This window comes from Biomphalaria glabrata, chromosome 16 (assembly GCF_947242115.1).
Source record: "Biomphalaria glabrata chromosome 16, xgBioGlab47.1, whole genome shotgun sequence".
Classification (NCBI taxonomy): domain Eukaryota; kingdom Metazoa; phylum Mollusca; class Gastropoda; family Planorbidae; genus Biomphalaria; species Biomphalaria glabrata.
The window spans coordinates 8,599,454-8,620,405 of NC_074726.1; the positions used below are offsets into that span (position 1 = coordinate 8,599,454).

General features: G+C 39.3%; 1 protein-coding gene across 1 annotated transcript in view; it reads right to left on the minus strand.

Annotated features, from left to right (window-relative positions):
* The window catches only part of LOC106063437 (mucin-2-like), a 45,108-nt gene extending 24,156 nt beyond the window's left edge, over positions 1-20,952 (minus strand). Inside the window, exons 1-10 of the mRNA XM_056014325.1 lie at positions 20,795-20,952; positions 18,248-18,384; positions 16,463-16,789; positions 13,209-13,412; positions 12,599-12,814; positions 9,513-10,523; positions 7,431-7,601; positions 6,190-6,525; positions 2,537-3,049; positions 969-1,529 (exon numbers count right to left, since the gene is read on the minus strand). Coding sequence (XP_055870300.1) covers positions 969-1,529; positions 2,537-3,049; positions 6,190-6,525; positions 7,431-7,601; positions 9,513-10,523; positions 12,599-12,814; positions 13,209-13,412; positions 16,463-16,789; positions 18,248-18,362 — 3,454 coding nt within the window. The 5' untranslated portion in view covers positions 18,363-18,384; positions 20,795-20,952. The remainder of the gene's footprint in view (positions 1-968; positions 1,530-2,536; positions 3,050-6,189; positions 6,526-7,430; positions 7,602-9,512; positions 10,524-12,598; positions 12,815-13,208; positions 13,413-16,462; positions 16,790-18,247; positions 18,385-20,794) is intronic.

The following is a 20,952-nucleotide window of genomic DNA, read 5'->3' on the forward strand; positions in this document are numbered from 1 at the left end:
AGCATCTCGTAATCATGAGATCCAGTTCTCTTACTCGCCTCTTTTATTTTAGTTTATTTGAGGTCAACTTACAGGCTTAGAAGAAAGTCCACTCAAAATTGTGGTAATCCTAGAATGAATTTGCAATGAAGATATTTAATGTGTCACTGGTATTCGTCGTAATAAAACGTTTTGGACTCAAAAGTAGGCTAGTTTGTAATAAGACAAGACCATACTAAAAGTAAAGTAAAGTTCCCCTTTCAGACCTGACGATCTATAGGGCAGATGATGTAAAGGTAATCTGTTTCTGCGGCCTACGGTTAATGAGGGTGTGTCATGCGGCCAGCACAACGACCAATCGCCTTTCCTTTTCCCCAACTAATGTCAGTGACCCATTGGACTTGTCGCTCGAAGTCGCCCAAAGATCCCGATATTAAAAAATCCATTCATCACCAAGATTTGAACCCTGGACCAGCAGCTTGGAAGACAAGTGCTTTACTGCTCAGCCACAGGGGCCTCAAAGACCAGACTCAAAGTCTGAAATAAGCCAATAGTTGGCTTTGTATTACTAGATAGAAACGTAGACAGTATAGTAGGACAACTAGATCTACACAACACAATGTTGAGAATACTTTTCTACGGGTTTAGAGATATAGAACAACATCAATGTTGAGAATACTATTCTACGGGTTTAGAGATATAGAACAACACCAATGTTGAGAATACTATTATACGGGTTTAGAGATATAGAACAACACCAATGTTGAGAATACTATTATACGGGTTTAGAGAAATAGAACAACATCAACCAAATTCTATCCTTCTTTCTTTTTTTTTTTTTCTACCACAAAATGAATAATGAAAAACAAAACATCACAGCAACAAAGAATTCCATAAATAATTTTCAAAGATATAAAAAGAGAGTAAACCCAATTTGGGTTTTTTGCTCCAGCTGAAGGAAAACGAAACATACATGAGGTTAGATCTACCTGGGTCTGAGAAGCATCCCGCAGCTTCAGCGTAGAACACAATTGGAGGATTGTTGGGGTCGCAACATCCTGGATCGGCGTTGTAGAAAGGATAAGGTGTTGTTGTCTCTGTGGTGGTGGATGTTGTGGTAGTAGGGGTTGTGGTAGTTGATGTGGTTGTAGGGGTTGTGGTAGCTGGGGTTGTGGTAGTTGATGTTGTAGTAGGGGTTGTGGTAGTTGATGTGGTAGTAGGGGTTGTGGTAGTTGATGTGGTAGTAGGGGTTGTGGTAGTTGATGTGGTAGTAGGGGTTGTGGTAGTTGATGTGGTAGTAGGGGTTGTGGTTGTAGGCGTTGTGGTAGTAGGGGTTGTGGTAGTTGATGTGGTAGTAGGGGTTGTGGTAGTTGATGTAGTAGTAGGGGTTGTGGTAGTTGATGTGGTTGTAGGCGTTGGGGTAGTTGATGTGGTAGTAGGGGTTGTGGTAGTTGATGTGGTTGCTGTGGTAGACGTTATCTCAGGAGTAGTCGTGATCATTTCCGGACACAAATCTTGCATTCCCATTGGACACTTGCACTCGCCACTGGCTAGAAAAAACAAACATCGTAAAATTTACAATCTCTTAAAAAATACTTTTCAGAAATAAACCTATCGGGTATTTTCGCGACAAACTAAGTGTTACAGTCGAAGCGGATAGGGGTGGAGGTTGGGGGGGGGGGCACCAGTCCATATCCTTAATATTCTCCGTAACAACAATTTGAAGCTAAGACTTTGAGCAATAGGTGGCAACTTGTACCCCCCCCCTGCAAAAAAAAACCCTGCGGGTGCCCATGAGCATGATGTGAACGAAATATGGATAAAATGTGGGGAGATTGTATGAATATAGAAATATCAGTATCATTATGTAGTCCATGCAACACAATTAGGCCTACACTAGTTCTACAGGGACATGTAAATGAATGCATGTTGATTTACTACTTGAGAGTCTTATGTCCACCCCCCCCCCCTGTCGTCCATCCAAAACAAGTAAAACAGTTTATGAACAAACATTTTACGAACGAAGAACACACAAGTGACATTATGCACTAATAGTTTCTCTCACTGCTCCTCTGATACCAAGTGACATTATGCACTAATAGTTTCTCTCACTGCTCCTCTGATACCAAGTGACATTATGCACTAATAGTTTCTCTCACTGCTCCTCTGATACCAGCGCTGGTTATGAGTGTGCATGTGTTTTTCGTGTGTGAATGTCGTTCGTATGTGCATCTATTATGATCTATATTGTACATCATATATTGTTATTGTACAGTAGTTAAGCTGAGGTTGTCAATTCTAGTGGAGACTAAACCCAACAAATTTAGCAATTTATGTGAATACAGCAGAATTAGTTTCCCTTGTTGCTGTTAAACAAAATAATTAATTACAAGTAATTGTCTAATAGGTTACTTTTTTGTGTTGTGAGAAATAACGTGTACACACTTTTTACCAGACAGACAAACAGACAGACAGAGTGAGTTGATTTAAGCTTTGTAATAATGCGCGCGCAAGCACACCCATGAACACAAAGAAATGAAGCTTTAAGTATTGGCACCTGGATCAAGAAAGCAGCCTGCCGCTTCAGCGTAGATCGATATTGGGCCGTAGTTAGGGTCACAGCATGCCGGGTCGGTGGTGTAGAACGGGTAGGGTGTCGTCGTCTCCGTAGAAGTTGATGTTGTAGGCGTCGACGTGGTGGTGGAGGTGGTTGATGTTGACGTCGTTGATGTCGAAGTTGTGGAGGTAGATGATGTGGTTGGAGTCGGGGTTGTGGTGGTAGTTGTTGGGGTTGGGGTAGTGGTGGTAGTAGATGTTGTTGGAGTCGGGGTTGTGGTGGTGGTTGATGTGGTTGGAGTCGGGGTTGTGGTGGTGGTTGATGTGGTTGGAGTCGGGGTTGTGGTGGTAGTTGATGGGGTTGTGGTTGTGGTGGTAGTTGTTGGGGTTGTGGTTGTGGTAGTGCTAGTTGAGGTTGATGTTGTCGTTGGTGTTGTTGTCGGGGGCTCTGTAGTAGTTGGTATAGGGGCACACAGATCCTGGAATCCTTCGGCACAACGACACGATCCAGTTCCTGAAGGAAAACATAAAAATTGTTCTATAAGTTTAGATTCAGATAATAACATAATCTCTCTATATAGAAATTGTTCTATAAGTTTAGATTCAGATAATAACATAATCTCTCTCTATATAGAAACACTATTACTCTTCTTTGCCCCTATCAATCACATTGCTTGCGAAGCTGGGAATCCGATTAGCGAGTCCGAAAAGAAATCTCTCCTACGAGCTGACATGCATCTGCTCCATTGTAAAAGTTCTGTTTTCTAGGAGGCGACCTTGGTGTTAGGCGCGGGCCAGTGTCAGTATCTAATGCGGGGCATCCCCCCAACGCTAATCCGGCTGTCATAATAAATGGTACGATGTCAGAAAATGCCTCCATAATATCAATGTACACGTTCCTGTTTCAGAGAACTATTTACAATTGGATATCATGCACTTTGTTTCAGTCTTCGGCGTACCGGGTAACAGTTCGTTACATTTTTAGAATGGGCTGACGGTGACGTAAGAATGTCCATATAACTGGGAAAGTCCACAGCACTCAATAAACTTTCAGAGAACAATTTTAATCGAATATTTTGGAAGGGCCTTGACTGATTCATTGATTGATTGATTGACCTATCATAAATTCTCCCACTAAACGAAAAAAAAAATACGAAAATTTAACCAGTTACTATTTTCTATGTGCCTAAGACAACTAAGCACCTTTTACGATCAAAACCGCAGTGGTTAAATTTACTACAAACTATTCTTAACTCGCAATTTCGACCCAATATATTTTTGAAAAGACGACATATTGAAAAGTATAACATAATTCCTTCCGTTTTTAAGCACTCCTTAGGAACTCTTTTGTGTGTGTGTGTGTGTGCGTACATTTCTCCTTGGCGCGAAACGTGCTTTTGTAGACATTGTATTTTTTTTAAATTCTTATTTTAAAATAAATAATAATAAAATAATTTACTTTTTGTGTGTAACTTCCTTTAATAATACTCGGTCAGCTCAGTCGGTAGAGCATAAGAATTAAATGTTATGGTTTGGTGCAGTGGCGTCACTAGGGTGAGTGTCACCCGGTGCGATCAGATCAGGGTGTCACCCACCCACCCCCTTTTAAATACATCCTGTTTTTGTTCTTTCCGTAATACATATAGTTTATAATTACCTACGTTATTTGATTGTTGAACAACTATAAAATGAGTGTCTATTAATTTTAAAAATTAGTTGTTTATTACAGTTTACTGGGTTTGTGCAGTCATGTCAAACTCTGCACGCATCCTTAATCTTTGGAGTCGAGGACATTGCCATTAATCTAGGGCTCAATTTTGCAACAATGTAAGTATTGTAATGTAAGTAATGTTACAATGTTACAATCGACTAAATTGTCCCAATTAGGAAAAATCAGAACCATTCTTTTTACAACTGGCGTACTTTTCCTTTTGCTCTGGATAATTTCATTCGTAAATCATGTAAAATTGGCACACGCCAAGAAGAAAAACCTCCTAAAATATTCAAGTATATCATTCGACTGACATACTGTAACATTTCCTTCATCTTCTTTTATAGAAAAATGTCGTCATCTTGAGATATCTCAATGGCCACTTATTTACTTTCCCTTTCTACAAAATTTATATTAATTACATTTGAGATTTAAATAATACTTTATGCCTGAAGAATTTTGCCATTTTTTAAAATCTAATCAGTGTTCATATACATATTTGCAGCGGTGTCACCCGATGCGGACCGCACCCCCCGTAACCCTCTATTGACGCCACTGGTTTGGTGTTTTAGTCCCTAATCGCGCTAAAACTTTTTATATATTTTTTTCCCCCATGCATTTTTCTCATGCTTTAGTTTTAAAAGTTTGATCACTTTTAGTAACTTTGTACAATTAAATTCCGTCATGTTTGATGCACTTGAATTGTGTCATTTTAGTTCAATATAATTATTTAGACGCTCTTTAGTTTTAGTGGAGTTTGGAAATCAATAATAGTAAATGTCATATGCTTCTATAGCCGACATTTAACGAAAGTGTCATATGGCCAACTCAGCGACAAACCATCATCACTCCTCCAACCTAGGACAAGAACCCATTAGATTTTTTTTTTTTTTGGGGGGGGGGGACTCATGGGCGTCCTTAAAATCCTAGTCTTCACCGGTTTTCAAACTCGAGAAAACGCGGTGCGTAGGCCACTCGGCCACCTCGCTACATAAATTTATTTGTAGCCAATGTGTGCGATGAGTTTTAGAAATCCAATGCAATGGACATCACTTCCTTGGAAACCATGAACAGTTTCAACTTTTTAATGTACCTAAACAAACTGTAAAGTCGGATAAGCGTCGACTCAACCATAATGCAGCTATAAAGTATTTACACATAAATAGAGATATAAAGTATTGCTGTAGCTCAGAATACATGATATTTATCTGTCCTACTTGATTAGCAATCATTAATAACAAATAATACTTTTGTACCCATATGGTATTTAAACTGAGTTAATAAGCCAAGCACCTATAGGTACCTAGGCAGCTAGCTTACACATAGTTCTACAAACTGGTAGAACCTCCGACTCTACCTATCCCAAACTATATCGGATAGTTACCGTTCCTTCGGTATGGGGGAGGGGACTGCTGTGTGGTTGACATCGTTTTGACCGTAACTGATGCCCAGGCTTTCGTTTCATTGTTCGCTCTACTAGATGGATCATAGCGGCGCCTTCGACATAGGGGTCACGGAGGTCACGATCATAGTCGTTCTATGACTGAAGTGTCTCAAGGGATTTGACATGACTTCAAGATTCGCCACTAGAACTACCTGAGTGATATAATAACAATCGAAACGGGTTCATAACATACGATGCGACGTTACACTATTTTGTTGGTATCAAAACCTTGTAAGAAAAGATGCATTCTTACACCTACATTCTTTCGCTAGAGCTAGCGAAAATTGGAATTCGCCATCCGTGGGTGTCCTATCATTTTAAACAATTTGCTGATTGATACTAGCTTTAAAAAAGTTAATTTTAAGATTGTTTCTAGATAATCTCATTTCAATTCCGCCATCTTGTATGTACCAACCCTTGTCAACGATTGGCTAATGGGCAGATCACGTGATAATGTTTTATGAGAATAAAATGGTTCAACTAATTAGAAACTACGTACCTGGATCTTGGGCGCAGAAACTCACAGCGTAATAGTATATTGGAATATTATCAGGGTCACAGCAGGAAGGGTCAGCGTTGTAGAAGGGATAAGGCGTGGTGGTTTCTGTGGTGCTGGTTGTTGTAGTAGTGGGTGTGGAGGTTGTTGAGTCGGTTGTTGTTGTGCTCGACGTGGTTGTCGTCGATGTAGTGGTAGTGGTTGGTGTAGTTGTGGTGGTGGTGGTCGCTTCTGTAGTTGTGGTCAGGCTCTCGTAAGCCGCGCAGGGTGTGGTGAGTCCTTCATCTTGGACTAGCTCTATAATAGGACAAGTGCAGGTATCACCAGGAACATCCGGATCTGTAGAGAGACATAATGGCCGTATTTAGAATAGATTTATGAGATCTTTACACAGGCCCAATATTAATATTCATGACAGAGTTATACAAATTAGTAATTGTGCCAAGTTTTAATTTGTTCCGAGAATGGGTGTAGAAAAAAATAACGTGTACAAATAATTTCCCAAACACAGTGCGTTGATATACGTTTTGTGAAATAAAAACTCTTGAAAATCCGGAAGAGTAAAATCAGCTTCTCAGTAAAATTAAAACTCTATTCTTCGCTACTCGTCTCTGTACTTCTATATGCTTGTGAACATTGGACACTGAACACTGAGGCTGAAAGAAGAATTCAAACGTTTTAGAGTAAAAGCAACAGAATAAAGCTGGGAATCAGGTACCAGGAAAATAAAACACATGAGTTTGAACTTTGTCAACACTCTGGCTGGCAAAAAGGGAAATCACCGCAATACTGTGAAGGGACGAAAGCTGAGTTGGTTTGGTCATATTGTAAGATATGACTCACTATCAAAAGTCTTTCTTTAAGTTACAGTAGAGAGAACACGAAGAAAGGGTCGTCCATAGAAAAGCTGGCTAGATAACGTAAAATAAGGGCCTTGAAATCCTGCTAAGAACAGCCGCTGACCGGGAAAAGTGGAGGGATTTGGTTAAGCGAACTGTCACAGCACTCCTACAAGTAACTGTCACAGCACCCCTACTACGTAAGTGAATGAACAGATGAGAGAAAAAACGAATACGTGTTGAGGTAATTATGCATTGTGTTACCAACCACGAACAGCAACAACAATATAATGTGCAGTATATATTTAGGTCTGTTTACCAATGTGTGTGTTTACCTGCATACATTCTCTGTACATTTGTATCATGCTATTCAACATAATCAGAAGCCATAGAATCACCACTTACCGGGCACTGTGCATCCTTGGACACTTCCGATGTAGTTGTTGACAATTTTGTCCATGTCCCCGGTGCCGTAGGCGTAGGAGGCGTCGCAGCACTCCCGGGCAGCGGTGTAAGTGACTGGTATGGGAGGACAAATGTCCTCCACTCCACTTGCACACTTACACAGTCCGCTAACTATGCAAAGACACAAACAGATTGAATGTAGGCTTGTCTAACTAGTTACCCTAATACTAGGATCGTCATTGGCGTAGCAAGGTACCAGTTAGTCCGGGTGCACGAATATTATTATATTAATATTATTAAACAATAACGCTGAGTGTCACGAAAAAAATTCAAATGGAGTCATCTTGTATGCATCAATACATTTACGAAAAGACATTTTTTCAAACATGGCGGAATATCTATAAATAGCGAACATTTTGGTGTTTCCGGTATAGAAAATAAAGGAAGCGCTGATAAACTAGGCTTTTTGTTTTAAAAGAGGTTTATGATCATTTTTGTGCACATCTTTCGACCTGCAGAGTCCAGGTTTTCTGCGATCTTCCGTTGGTTGCACAAAAGTAATGTCAATATGAAGCTAGCACTAGACTGTCACTCTAGGACTTTATGAAGCTAGCATTAGACTGTCAGTCTAGGACTTTATGAAGCTAGCACTAGACTGTCACTCTAGGACTTTATGAAGCTAGCACTAGACTGTCACTCTAGGACTTTATGAAGCTAGCATTAGACTGTCACTCTAGGACTTTATGAGGCTAGCACTAGACAGTGGTTAGAGTCATAACAGTATGGTTCATCCTAGGCACCTTAACAAAATGCCCAGCTGATACAATGATAACTTTCATAACTCGAGGTTAATATTATTTATTTAGCCCTGTTCATTCGTTTTTTAGCGGTACCAGAAAGGGGAAAAGACGCTATTAGTTTTGTGTGGCCCGTCTGTCCGTCCGTCCCGTTTAGATCTCATAAACTAGAAGAGAAAATGAAAATCGGACATCATGATATTTTATATCATTCAAAGTTCTGATGCAACGGCTACTTTTTTCTTTTCCGAAAGTGAACCATCTAATTTTTAAAATTATATATGCAAGCAGATTTTTCAAAAAATTACACCACTTTTCAATTAAAAACTTCAGGGGAGGTAACTTTTTTTTAAAAGGTCACAGACTTCTTCATTAATAACTCAAGCTTCATTCATAGATTCGCGCATTGGTAAAAACATTTGCATCTAAGGTCACAATGGTAAAAGTATCAATGGATCATTATAAAATATATTTTCCATTTATTAACTAACTCGTTGAATAGAATGCTGATTGAAATGTTGTTTTTTAAAAAGAATTTTGATACGAACTTCGTTTTAGTTATAAGTTTCAAAAATAACAAACTACTTTTATAGCGCGCACTTTTGACATATCCTCATTATAGGGGCCTACACTTGACAGTCTAAATAAGACTAAATAGAGCCCAGATCTAGATATATTTATAATAGGCCTATATATATATATATATATATATATATATATATATATATATATATATATATATATATATATATATATATATATATTATAAATGTATTGATAATTTGAACAAAATTTTAATTATTAAGGCAATAACTTATCTTCTGACAGCTTAGGGGTGCAGATTTATTTATTATGTAAATAATAGTATCACATTAAGAAATAAATCGGATACGAACAGCATACACCATTACCCGGTAACAAAAGGCCTACTATTCATGATCATAACATTGGCCTAGGCCTAGAAATTTTAAAATTAAACGTGTAAATTCATACGAGTTCTAGTCTAGATATAGTAGATTCTATATAAAGATCCTATATCTTTTTGAGTTTGTGTTTCCGCACAAACTGTCTTTGTAACCTCGTTTTTCTTTTTTTTTTTTCGTATAACAATCATTCAAGACAAACGCTGAATGTATAAGATATCAGATTTGGCCTTCTCAGACTATATTTGTATGTGATGTGAATGAAAAATTGAGGAGGGGGCGCCACTTATGTACCATGTCCCGGCTCACGTTTCGCTCGCTACGCCCCTGTTTTACAGTAAGAAAAAAATGCATCAATTTACCTCCGTCTGTGGCGCAGCCTGCCACCTGGGCGTAAAAGTATGTTGGGATGTTGTTAGGGTCACAACATGATGGGTCCGAGTAGTAATACGGTGCGCTTACAAGGGATAGGGTAGTGGTGCTTGTAGTTGTTAATGTGGTTGTGGTCGTAGGCGTAGTGGTAGTTGTCGTTGGTGTAGTGGTAGTTGTCGTTGGTGTAGTGGTAGTTGTCGTTGGTGTAGTAGTAGTTGTCGTTGGTGTAGTGGTAGTTGTCGTTGGTGTAGTAGTAGTTGTCGTTGGTGTAGTGGTAGTTGTCGTTGGTGTAGTGGTAGTTGTCGTTGGTGTAGTGGTAGTTGTCGTTGGTGTAGTAGTAGTTGTCGTTGGTGTAGTAGTAGTTGTCGTTGGTGTAGTGGTAGTTGTCGTTGGTGTAGTGGTAGTTGTCGTTGGTATAGTAGTAGTTGTCGTTGGTGTAGTGGTAGTTGTCGTTGGTGTAGTGGTAGTTGTCGTTGGTGTAGTGGTAGTTGTCGTTGGTGTAGTGGTAGTTGTAGATGTGGTTGTTGTTGGCGTGGTTGTTGTTGGGGTGGTTGATGTAGTAGTTGGCGTGGTTGTAGTTGTTGGGGTGGTTGTAGTGGTAGTGGGCGTTGTTGTTGTAGTTGTTGGTGTGGTTGTGGTGGGCTCGGTTGTAGTACTAGTGGGCGTGGTTGTTGTTGTAGTTGGCGTGGTGGTAGTTGTTGGCGTGGTTGTTGTAGTAGTGGGCGTGGTTGTTGTAGTAGTAGGCGTGGTGGTAGTTGTTGGCGTGGTTGTGGTGGGCGTAGTTGTAGTAGTAGTGGGTGTGGTTGTTGTAGTACTGGGCGTGGTGGTAGTTGTTGGCGTGGTTGTGGTGGGCGTAGTTGTAGTAGTAGTGGGCGTGGTTGTTGTAGTACTGGGCGTGGTCGATGGACTTGTCGTGGATGTAGTTGTTGCAGTGGTTATGGCTACCAATTCGCAGGTGGGTAGGCTAGATCTGTAAAGGCTAGGACACTTGCAAACAGTTCCTGAAAAAAACAAACAATCACGTCTTAAAGCAAATTATCATTATTATTAAGATACACATCGTATGCGTTGTCTAATTATCAAAAGATTTGAAATCTTGTCTTTTTACATATTCGAGATTTTAATCTGTTTCGGAAGAAAACTATTCATAATCAGCTTATTTGGTGTATCCGGTGTAAAGAATAAAGAAAGGAAGTGGACGGAGCTTACTCACTACATTCGCGTTTTTAGCTAACACATTATAAATTAATTATTCTATTTTTTTTTACATGTCGTTTTCACCAAGAAGAAAGCATGTAATAACAATTGAAAAAAAAAGTATTGATTTCTAAACTTGATTCAGGTCGAGCGTCTGGTATAAGCTTTAAATATCGGGTGATTTGTAGAAGTTACACATATTGTATCCTATAACTATCGGATAAAAGGTATAATTTATAAGCCTCTTGTTATAAACATCGTGTGAAAGATGGAAATTATATACATCGTGTGAATGATGGAAGTTATAAACATCGTGTGAAGGATGGAAGTGTTTTAAACATCGAGTGACTGGTGGAAGTGTTTTAAACATCGTATGAAGGATGGAAGTGTTTTAAACATCGAGTGACTGATGGAAGTGTTTGAAACATCGAGTGACTGATGGAAGTGTTTGAAACATCGAGTGACTGGTGGAAGTTATAAACATCGTGTGAAGGATGGAAGTGTTTTAAACATCGAGTGACTGATGGAAGTGTTTTAAACATCGAGTGACTGGTGGAAGTGTTTTAAACATCGAGTGACTGATGGAAGTGTTTTAAACATCGAGTGACTGGTGGAAGTGTTTTAAACATCGAGTGACTGATGGAAGTGTTTTAAACATCGAGTGACTGATGGAAGTTAAAAACATCGTTTGAAGGATGGAAGTGTTTTAAACATCGAGTGACTGATGGAAGTGTTTGAAACATCGAGTGACTGGTGGAAGTTATAAACATCGTGTGAAGGATGGAAGTGTTTTAAACATCGAGTGACTGATGGAAGTGTTTTAAACATCGAGTGACTGGTGGAAGTGTTTTAAACATCGAGTGACTGATGGAAGTGTTTTAAACATCGAGTGACTGGTGGAAGTGTTATAAACATCGAGAGACTGTTGGAAGTGTTTTAAACATCGAGAGACTGTTGGAAGTGTTTAAAACATCCAATGACTGATGGAAGTGTTATAAACATCCAGTGACTGATGGAAGTGTTTTAAACATCCAGTGACTGATGGAAGTATTATAAACATCCAGTGACTGGTGGAAGTGTTTTAAACATCGAGTGACTGATGGAAGTGTTTTAAACATCGAGTGACTGGTGGAAGTGTTTTAAACATCGAGTGACTGATGGAAGTGTTTTAAACATCGAGTGACTGATGGAAGTTATAAACATCGTTTGAAGGATGGAAGTGTTTTAAACATCGAGTGACTGATGGAAGTGTTTGAAACATCGAGTGACTGGTGGAAGTTATAAACATCGTGTGAAGGATGGAAGTGTTTTAAACATCGAGTGACTGATGGAAGTGTTTTAAACATCGAGTGACTGGTGGAAGTGTTTTAAACATCGAGTGACTGATGGAAGTGTTTTAAACATCGAGTGACTGGTGGAAGTGTTTTAAACATCGAGTGACTGATGGAAGTGTTTTAAACATCGAGTGACTGGTGGAAGTGTTATAAACATCGAGAGACTGTTGGAAGTGTTTTAAACATCGAGAGACTGTTGGAAGTGTTTAAAACATCCAATGACTGATGGAAGTGTTATAAACATCCAGTGACTGATGGAAGTGTTTTAAACATCCAGTGACTGATGGAAGTGTTTTAAACATCCAGTGACTGATGGAAGTATTATAAACATCCAGTGACTGATGGAAGTGTTGTAAACATTGAGTGACTGATGGAAGTGTTTTAAACATCGAGTGACTGATGGAAGTGTTTTAAACATCGAGTGACTGATGGAAGTGTTTTAAACATTGAGTGACTGATGGAAGTGTTTTAAACATCGAGTGACTGATGGAAGTGTTTTAAACATCGAGTGATTGGTAATTTCACGAGTGAAGCTTCAAACTTACCATCGAAAGCGCATCCGTAACTGAATCCATTAATGTCGTTCCCATTGCAGCAATCATCGTTGGCTTGGTAGGTGTCTCCAGCTGGGGGTGGTGGTGGTGGAGCATTAGTTGTGGTGCTGGTGCTGGTGCTGGCAGTGGTAGTCACAGTGGTAGTGGTGGACAGCTCGCAGGACTGCAGAGATGACCTGTGGGTGCTTGGGCATTTGCAGACCGTGCCTTGAACAGAGTATGCAAAACTCTTAGTATATGTTATCACATGTCTATCAATCTATCTGTTTGTCTATCTATCTATCTATCTATCTATATTTTATCTTATATATATATAACAGGCGTTACTTCAAAAAAGAAGATAATTACTTTCTACGCATTTCATGTGTCAATCTAATCAATGACTTAAACTCTGCCAATTCGTTGGTTTTCCTGGCTGATTCAGGCAACCTATTCCATTTTCTAATGGCACTAGAGAAGAAGGAGCATCTATTTGTCTATCTATCCATGGTTCTGGTGTGGTTACAGGGAGAAAGTGGTGGTGCTTATTGCTATAGTTTGCCCTGATGTCTTGGGCTCAGTGACTGGGGAAACATTTGATCAAAACATCAACCCAGCCTACCTTCATAGGCGCATCCATAAATGAAACCATCCATGTTACTTCCGCTACAGCAGTCATCCAGTGCTGGATAAGTCCCATCACTGGATTGGACCTGGGCTGCTAGTGTCGTTGTCGTTGTGGGCGTTGTGGTTTCTTGAGCTACGACGGTGACCTCACATGTGGGCAAGTTGCTACGAAACTCGGACGGACACAAACAGACCGAGTCTGAAAAAGAAAATTAGATTTTTTGTCTTTAAATGCTCGAAAGCCTTTTAAATTAATTTTTTTGCATAATCAATGTTCTTTTTTTTTTTAGAGGCCCCCGAAAGGGGAAAAGACGCTTTTAGTTTTATGTGGCCTGTCTGTCCGTCTATCCGTCTGTGAACCCGGGACAATCGATAAATCCAAACTATAAACTATAGTCCAGCGCGCAAACCGCACGACCAGGCAGCCAGTGCCCTTAAATAATTGTTAACGCTATTCCTCCGTCACGCATTCTCCGATCAAGTTGATACTTTAAACAATTATTTATTGCACCTAACAAAACATGAATCAATAAACAAAAATACTTAATCAGTCAATTAGTTATTGGTAATTAATTATTTTATTTGATGTCGAATAAGGGAAATAACTTGTACATTATTGGGATAATTAGTATTAAGAACGGAGTTCTTCCACTTTAAATAAGCTTCGTTTTTTTTTTTTAGTTTTTTTGGGATTAAAAAAAAAATATTTTGCTTGTTTTGTTTTTGATTGTCTAACGTTTCGGAAAAAAAGCAACGAAGCTAAGCTGTCCCAGTGTGTGTGAACGTATATAGGCTGGTTCCCCCTAGTCGAGTCAACTTATATATTTATTTTACTTAACTCTTTCTCTCCTAATCGACGATATCATCGTTGATTTGACCTCATAAAATTAAATTAATATTTTAATGTTTTAAACTTGACTTTGAATTATATAAAATATATAAAAAGAGAATGCATTTCCCTTTAATTCTACACTGAATACATTTTCTGATTATAAACAACAAAGCTATTGAAGCTTAATCATAACAGTGTAGTGAAATAGTAATGCGCAAAATTAGGAATTCCTTTTAAATGTGGAAAAATAATTACGGAGAGAAAGAGTTAATTGGAAAATAATCTTCAAGCAACGCTACGTTGTGACTGTACTGATTAGGTCGTCTGTTTCTAGAGCAGACGGTTAAAGATGGCAGAACCGCCTTTACATCCCACAACTATTGAACCCTACTGAGATATATGTACTGTATAATAAAACATATTTCGATAGGTATAGTAATAACCGTACTTCACACATTGACTGTACTGCTACATTACGGTAGTACTGCTACACACTAACTGTATTACTTGGCATTGACTATTGCTAAATTACGATTGTGCTGCTACACATTCATTGTACTGGTTCACATTGACAAAATTTCTTCATTACGACTGCACTGCTTCACATAGACTATATACAAGTGTGCCCGTTTACATATTGACTGTATGATTGTATTACTACATTAAGACAGCATGATACCAATGGATTGTACTGCTATATAACGACTGCACTGCTACATTACATCTACTGCTACATTACGACTGCACTGCTACATTACGACTGTACTGCTACATTACGACTGTACTGCTACATTACGACTGTACTGCTACATTACATCTACTGCTACATAACGACTGCACTGCTACATTATGACTGTACTGCTACATTACGACTGCACTGCTACATTACGACTGCACTGCTACATTACAACTGTACTGCTACATTACGACTGCACTGCTACATTACGACTGCACTGCTACATTACGACTGCACTGCTACATTACATCTACTGCTACATTACGACTGCACTGCTACATTACGACTGCACTGCTACATTACGACTGCACTGCTACATTACGACTGCACTGCTACATTACGACAGCACTGCTACATTACGACTGCACTGCTACATTACGACTGCACTGCTACATTACGACTGTACTGCTACATTACATCTACTGCTACATTACGACTGCACTGCTACATTACGACTGCACTGCTACATTACGACTGCACTGCTACATTACATCTACTGCTACATTACGACTGCACTGCTACATTACGACTGCACTGCTACATTACGACTGTACTGCTACATTACGACTGCACTGCTACATTACGACTGCACTGCTACATTACGACTGCACTGCTACATTACGACTGTACTGCTACATTACGACAGCACTGCTACATTACGACTGTACTGCTACATTACGACTGCACTGCTACATTACGACTGTACTGCTACATTACGACAGCACTGCTACATTACATCTACTGCTACATTACGACTGCACTGCTACATTACGACTGCACTGCTACATTACATCTACTGCTACATTACGACTGCACTGCTACATTACGACTGCACTGCTACATTACGACTGCACTGCTACATTACATCTACTGCTACATTACGACTGCACTGCTACATTACGACTGCACTGCTACATTACGACTGCACTGCTACATTACGACTGCACTGCTACATTACGACAGCACTGCTACATTACGACTGCACTGCTACATTACGACTGCACTGCTACATTACGACTGCACTGCTACATTACGACTGCACTGCTACATTACATCTACTGCTACATTACGACTGCACTGCTACATTACGACTGCACTGCTACATTACGACTGTACTGCTACATTACGACTGCACTGCTACATTACGACTGCACTGCTACATTACGACTGCACTGCTACATTACGACTGTACTGCTACATTACGACAGCACTGCTACATTACGACTGTACTGCTACATTACGACTGCACTGCTACATTACGACTGTACTGCTACATTACGACAGCACTGCTACATTACATCTACTGCTACATTACGACTGCACTGCTACATTACGACTGCACTGCTACATTACATCTACTGCTACATTACGACTGCACTGCTACATTACGACTGCACTGCTACATTACGACTGCACTGCTACATTACATCTACTGCTACATTACGACTGCACTGCTACATTACGACTGCACTGCTACATTACGACTGCACTGCTACATTACGACTGCACTGCTACATTACGACAGCACTGCTACATTACGACTGCACTGCTACATTACGACTGCACTGCTACATTACGACTGCACTGCTACATTACGACTGTACTGCTACATTACGACTGTACTGCTACATTACGACTGTACTGCTACATTACGACTGTACTGCTACTTTAAATCACTGACCCTGAAAGGCGCAGCTGTAAATCATGCCGTTTATGTCACTTCCGTCACAACAACTCGTTGACGCCTGGTAAGTCCCGGACTGCCTCCTGGACCTTTGACCTCCACCTTTATTCTCGTTCCCGTGTTCCGCTTTCTTCCGGACCCAGCTTTCAGGACCGGTAACAGTCCCTTTGAACAGATTTCCCAGGTACGACTCGTCGCTGGAGTTGGACCCGTGCGCCTCCTTCGAGGGAAGGCCAGAGGTGAGCGAGTTAAACTTGAGTTTCAGCTTGTGAATCTGGCAGGACAGATAGGAGTACATGGACGGACATTTGCATACCTGTGTGTCTGTGTGAAGAAATAAAGTCATTCTTAGGTCATGATTTTTTAAATTTTTGGTTGACATGCTTGAGTTCTTCGTGAAAAGAAAGTGACGGAGAAAAAAATGACAATGAGATAGAGAAAGAGAGAGAAAGGAATAGAGGAAATGGGAGAGTTTAGAAATAGTTCAAAAGTTAGGAAGAGAGAGAGAAAAACGGGCGATATAGAAAGTAAGATTACAAGATATAACGTTTTGGAGAGAAAGAACTGGATCAAATGGGATAACAAGAGAGAAAGAGAAAGTTGGAAAACGAGAAAGGAAGTGAGAAAGATGGAAAACGAGAGAGTAAGAGAGAAAGAGAAAGTTGGAAAACGAGAGAGGAAGAGAGAAAAAGAAAGTTGGAAAACGAGAGAGGAATAGAGAAAGAGAAAGTTTGAAAACGAGAGAGGAATAGAGAAAGAGAAAGTTGGAAAACGAGAGAGGAAGAGAGAAAGAGAAAGTTAGAAAACGAGAGAGGAAGAGAGAAAGAGAAAGTTGGAAAACTAGAGAGGAAGAGAGAAAGAGAAAGTTGGAAAACGAGAGAAAAAGAGTGAAAGAAAGTTGGAAAAAGAGACAAAGTGATTTGGACAATGAGTGAGATAATTGAATAATTATAGAGTACGAGAGTACCTAATTAAACATTCCATGTTTTATATCCATCCGATTATTCAAGTAGCAGCGTTTGAATTAATATTAACCACGAATCAAATGGGAATGGCACCTCTTATACAGCCCTTTTACAACGACACTTATTTTCATGCTTGAGCTAAAACCTTATTTGCTCATAACCTCTAAATGTAGACTGACGTCTTCCCTAGTGCTATTAGAGCATAGAATGGGTTGCCTGAGCCAGCCAGGAAAACCAGTGACTTGGCAGAATTTAAGTAATTAATTAACATGCATGGTTAGATGTATGACGCGTAGGACGTAATTGTCTTCTTTTTTTAAGTAACGTCTGTATAATATAAGATAAGAAGATAAGACTTAAACTACCGATATACTAATTCAAAAGCTAAATAAATTTGAAACTCTATTGAGAAAAACAAAACAATTAATGGTGTTTTGTTTGTGGCCTGTGCAGAAGTAGGTATCCAACAGTGCCAAGACAAAATGTCATATCATCAGACATTTAAGCCAAACTTTTATCTGCACTGGACATGTTAGTGACAACAGGATTTCAATACAAGAGCCTAGCACTTTCATCTCGATCTGGAACTAACCACAGTCCTAGTTCGAATCTGACATAACAAAGGCCCCCCCCCCATCAATTCTAAATAATGTTGTTTATCTAATTTATAGTCTATTAATGTATATTTGTAATCTTTGTAATATATATTAATAGAATAGATCCTAAACCTATACAATGTCATACACCTATACAGAAGTCAAAAGTCAATGACTGTGGTGGCTATACTAATAGTCTATACTGAAATAACTGTCTTCACCTGTAAAGTTACACCCTGGTATGACGCCACAGCAGCTGTCTGCAGGTGTTTCTCCATGGACTGAGATCAGTAACACTGTGGTCAGTAGACTCAGCGTCAGGAGTAAAGCCGCCATGCAAAATAGTGCTCACTGTGACCTGAAACATACATTATTTTGGGAGGGTTTATGCCTCTTTTTTTGGTTATTACGGTCGTTTTTTTTTTTAAATGGACACCTACCCCCCGATATTGTTTCCAACTGCTTTCGGAGAAGTTTAATTTGATATATTTGGCATGAGAGCTATAGTATAGTAGCTAGGTTGTTATAGATTATATATATATTTGTCATAATTATATAAAAAATGGTAATATACAATTTTCATAAAACTCTTTTAAAAAAATAAGACATGTCATTACAGGGGGCGTGGTGGCTAAAATATTGAAGCGATTGGCTTCCAAACCGAGGGGTCTTGGAGGTTCTAATACCGGTGAAGATTGGGAGATGGAATTTCGGGATTTTTACAGCGCCCCTGAGACCATCCAACTTCAATGGATACCTGACATAGTTGAGGAAAAGTAAAGGCGGTCGGTCGTCAACCGTTGTTCACAGAAACAGATGATCTTTACATGGTCCGCCCTAAAGATCGTAAAGTCTGGGGTACTTTGCATGTCATGACAATGCAAACTATTTTCACATTCTAAAAGTTAGATCTTAATTAAAAAAAAAAAACAATTATCCCCATTCTAACAGTAGACTAGACCGAGTTCTTGAAGACATTAGGAACAAATATTGTTTGAACTTTAAGGCGGAGCGATAGGGTTAATGTGTCTGCGACCTACTGACACACGTGACTCATGCAAATGACACAGGTCAACGTGCTGCTTAGCGGTCAATTGTGTCAATGGACAAGGGACAGTAGCAGTACACGCAAAATCACTAGATCAGGTGATTGAAAAACCTTCGGAGAAACAGTGTGTAAGGCAGTTCAGTCCAGGACAGGAAGGCGGTTAAGTCGGTGCAGTAAACTGTTAGTCTTCGAAAATGCAGTAGTACGAGTCCAGGAGTAAGCCGAGAAACTCCCGGCTACGCCTATCTGCCTCAACGAGGCACTCGGGTGAAAACGTTCGCTAGAGGAAGTGATTAGCCGACATGAGTAGCAACACAAAACTCCTATGGAAGGATCTAAAGGAATGCGAGAGATTTCCCATTGCACAGTGCGGAGTTGAAAAAGAGCTTCCACGACATTGTCGTTAATCCAGGGCCAATTGCTTAAAGGACCGTTACACCAATGGCGAGTCCTGCACGGTTAGCTTGGTAAAACATAGGAAAATGGTAGGGGGTCCTGTGTGCTTGGCCTTCGGCCATGTATTCTAATCTATTCGCCCGGAGTTCCCGACACATTGGAAATAGCAGTGTTTTATATGGACATTGACTTGAACTTCAAAAGAGAGAAATAAACTATGCCTTGAAAGGTACTTTTCTTACAAAATACAATTTGCAGTGTCTCCTGCAAATGCTGACCACGTCCTTCAAACCTGCGTACTTTATCAAAAGGGCAGAACAAGATAGTGTCTCTAAAACACTACTTAAGAAAAACAAACAGAGAGCTGCTTTAAGTGCCATAGAAGAGAGCACCTAACTGCAGGAGAATTCGGAACGAGACAGCTGGAGATCTCTTGCAAAGGCCGCGGGATACACTTTTGAGACCAACAGAAAATCCACTGCCCTAAGACAGACGTAGACGGCGAAAGGAGAACATAAATCGACCACCGATTATGTCTGTGCTTGATGTGCAGCTGGGGTTGCGTAGCCACGGGAAATATTGCACTGCACATTAATCTTCGGACTCAATGACAAGCATTATAGAGATCTGGAAACCAGATATAGATAAAGATATAGAATTATTTATATAAGCCCTTTAGCATGATAGTGAGAATGCAAAGAAGTTATAAGCGAAAGCTGCTTTATGCTTTGAAATATGTTTATAAAATGATTAAATCTTAATTTAAGATATCATTATCCAATTATGTAAGAATGCACTCACCTAAAATACGGAATAAAATCAATTTTAATTCACTTTTTGTATCACGAAGAATTGCTCGGTTTCTAGTTTTAATATAATCATTATTCCTACACATATACACGATTTTACAAAGTATTAAATAAACATTAATTATTCAGATTTGTAGTGCAAGGGGAGGGTATTTATTGAGAAACCTCTTGTCTTATAGCCCGAGGGGAGACAACTTTTAAGAGAATGCCTTACAGTACGAGAGTAGAGAATTGTGATGGTCGTATTTAATAAATTTTATGTATAATTTGTTTCTAATTCAGTGATACAAAAAACTATCACAAAAAGTATAACAAATGTTCACGACTATAATATCCATCGTATGAAACCACAAATCCATCGACACTGTCAATGAGTTCATTACTGTTGACTTAGCTGTTTTGTCAATAGAGTAGATATAGTAAATGAAGAACAAATTAACACATTAAATTAGCTATTTATATATGGACAGGTTGTCTATGTTCATATTAAATTTGGTTTAAAAAATAAAGCTTACCGCTTAAAAAATAATTCTTTTAGTTTGCGGTGTTTGAATGCACTTCTGGTTATAATTTATTCTGTTTTATCTTTTCAAATATGCACCGATGAAAACAAATCTACTCTGCAGTAATCTCGAATTTGATTGGTTCATATCCAGCCAACGTAAAACAGTTT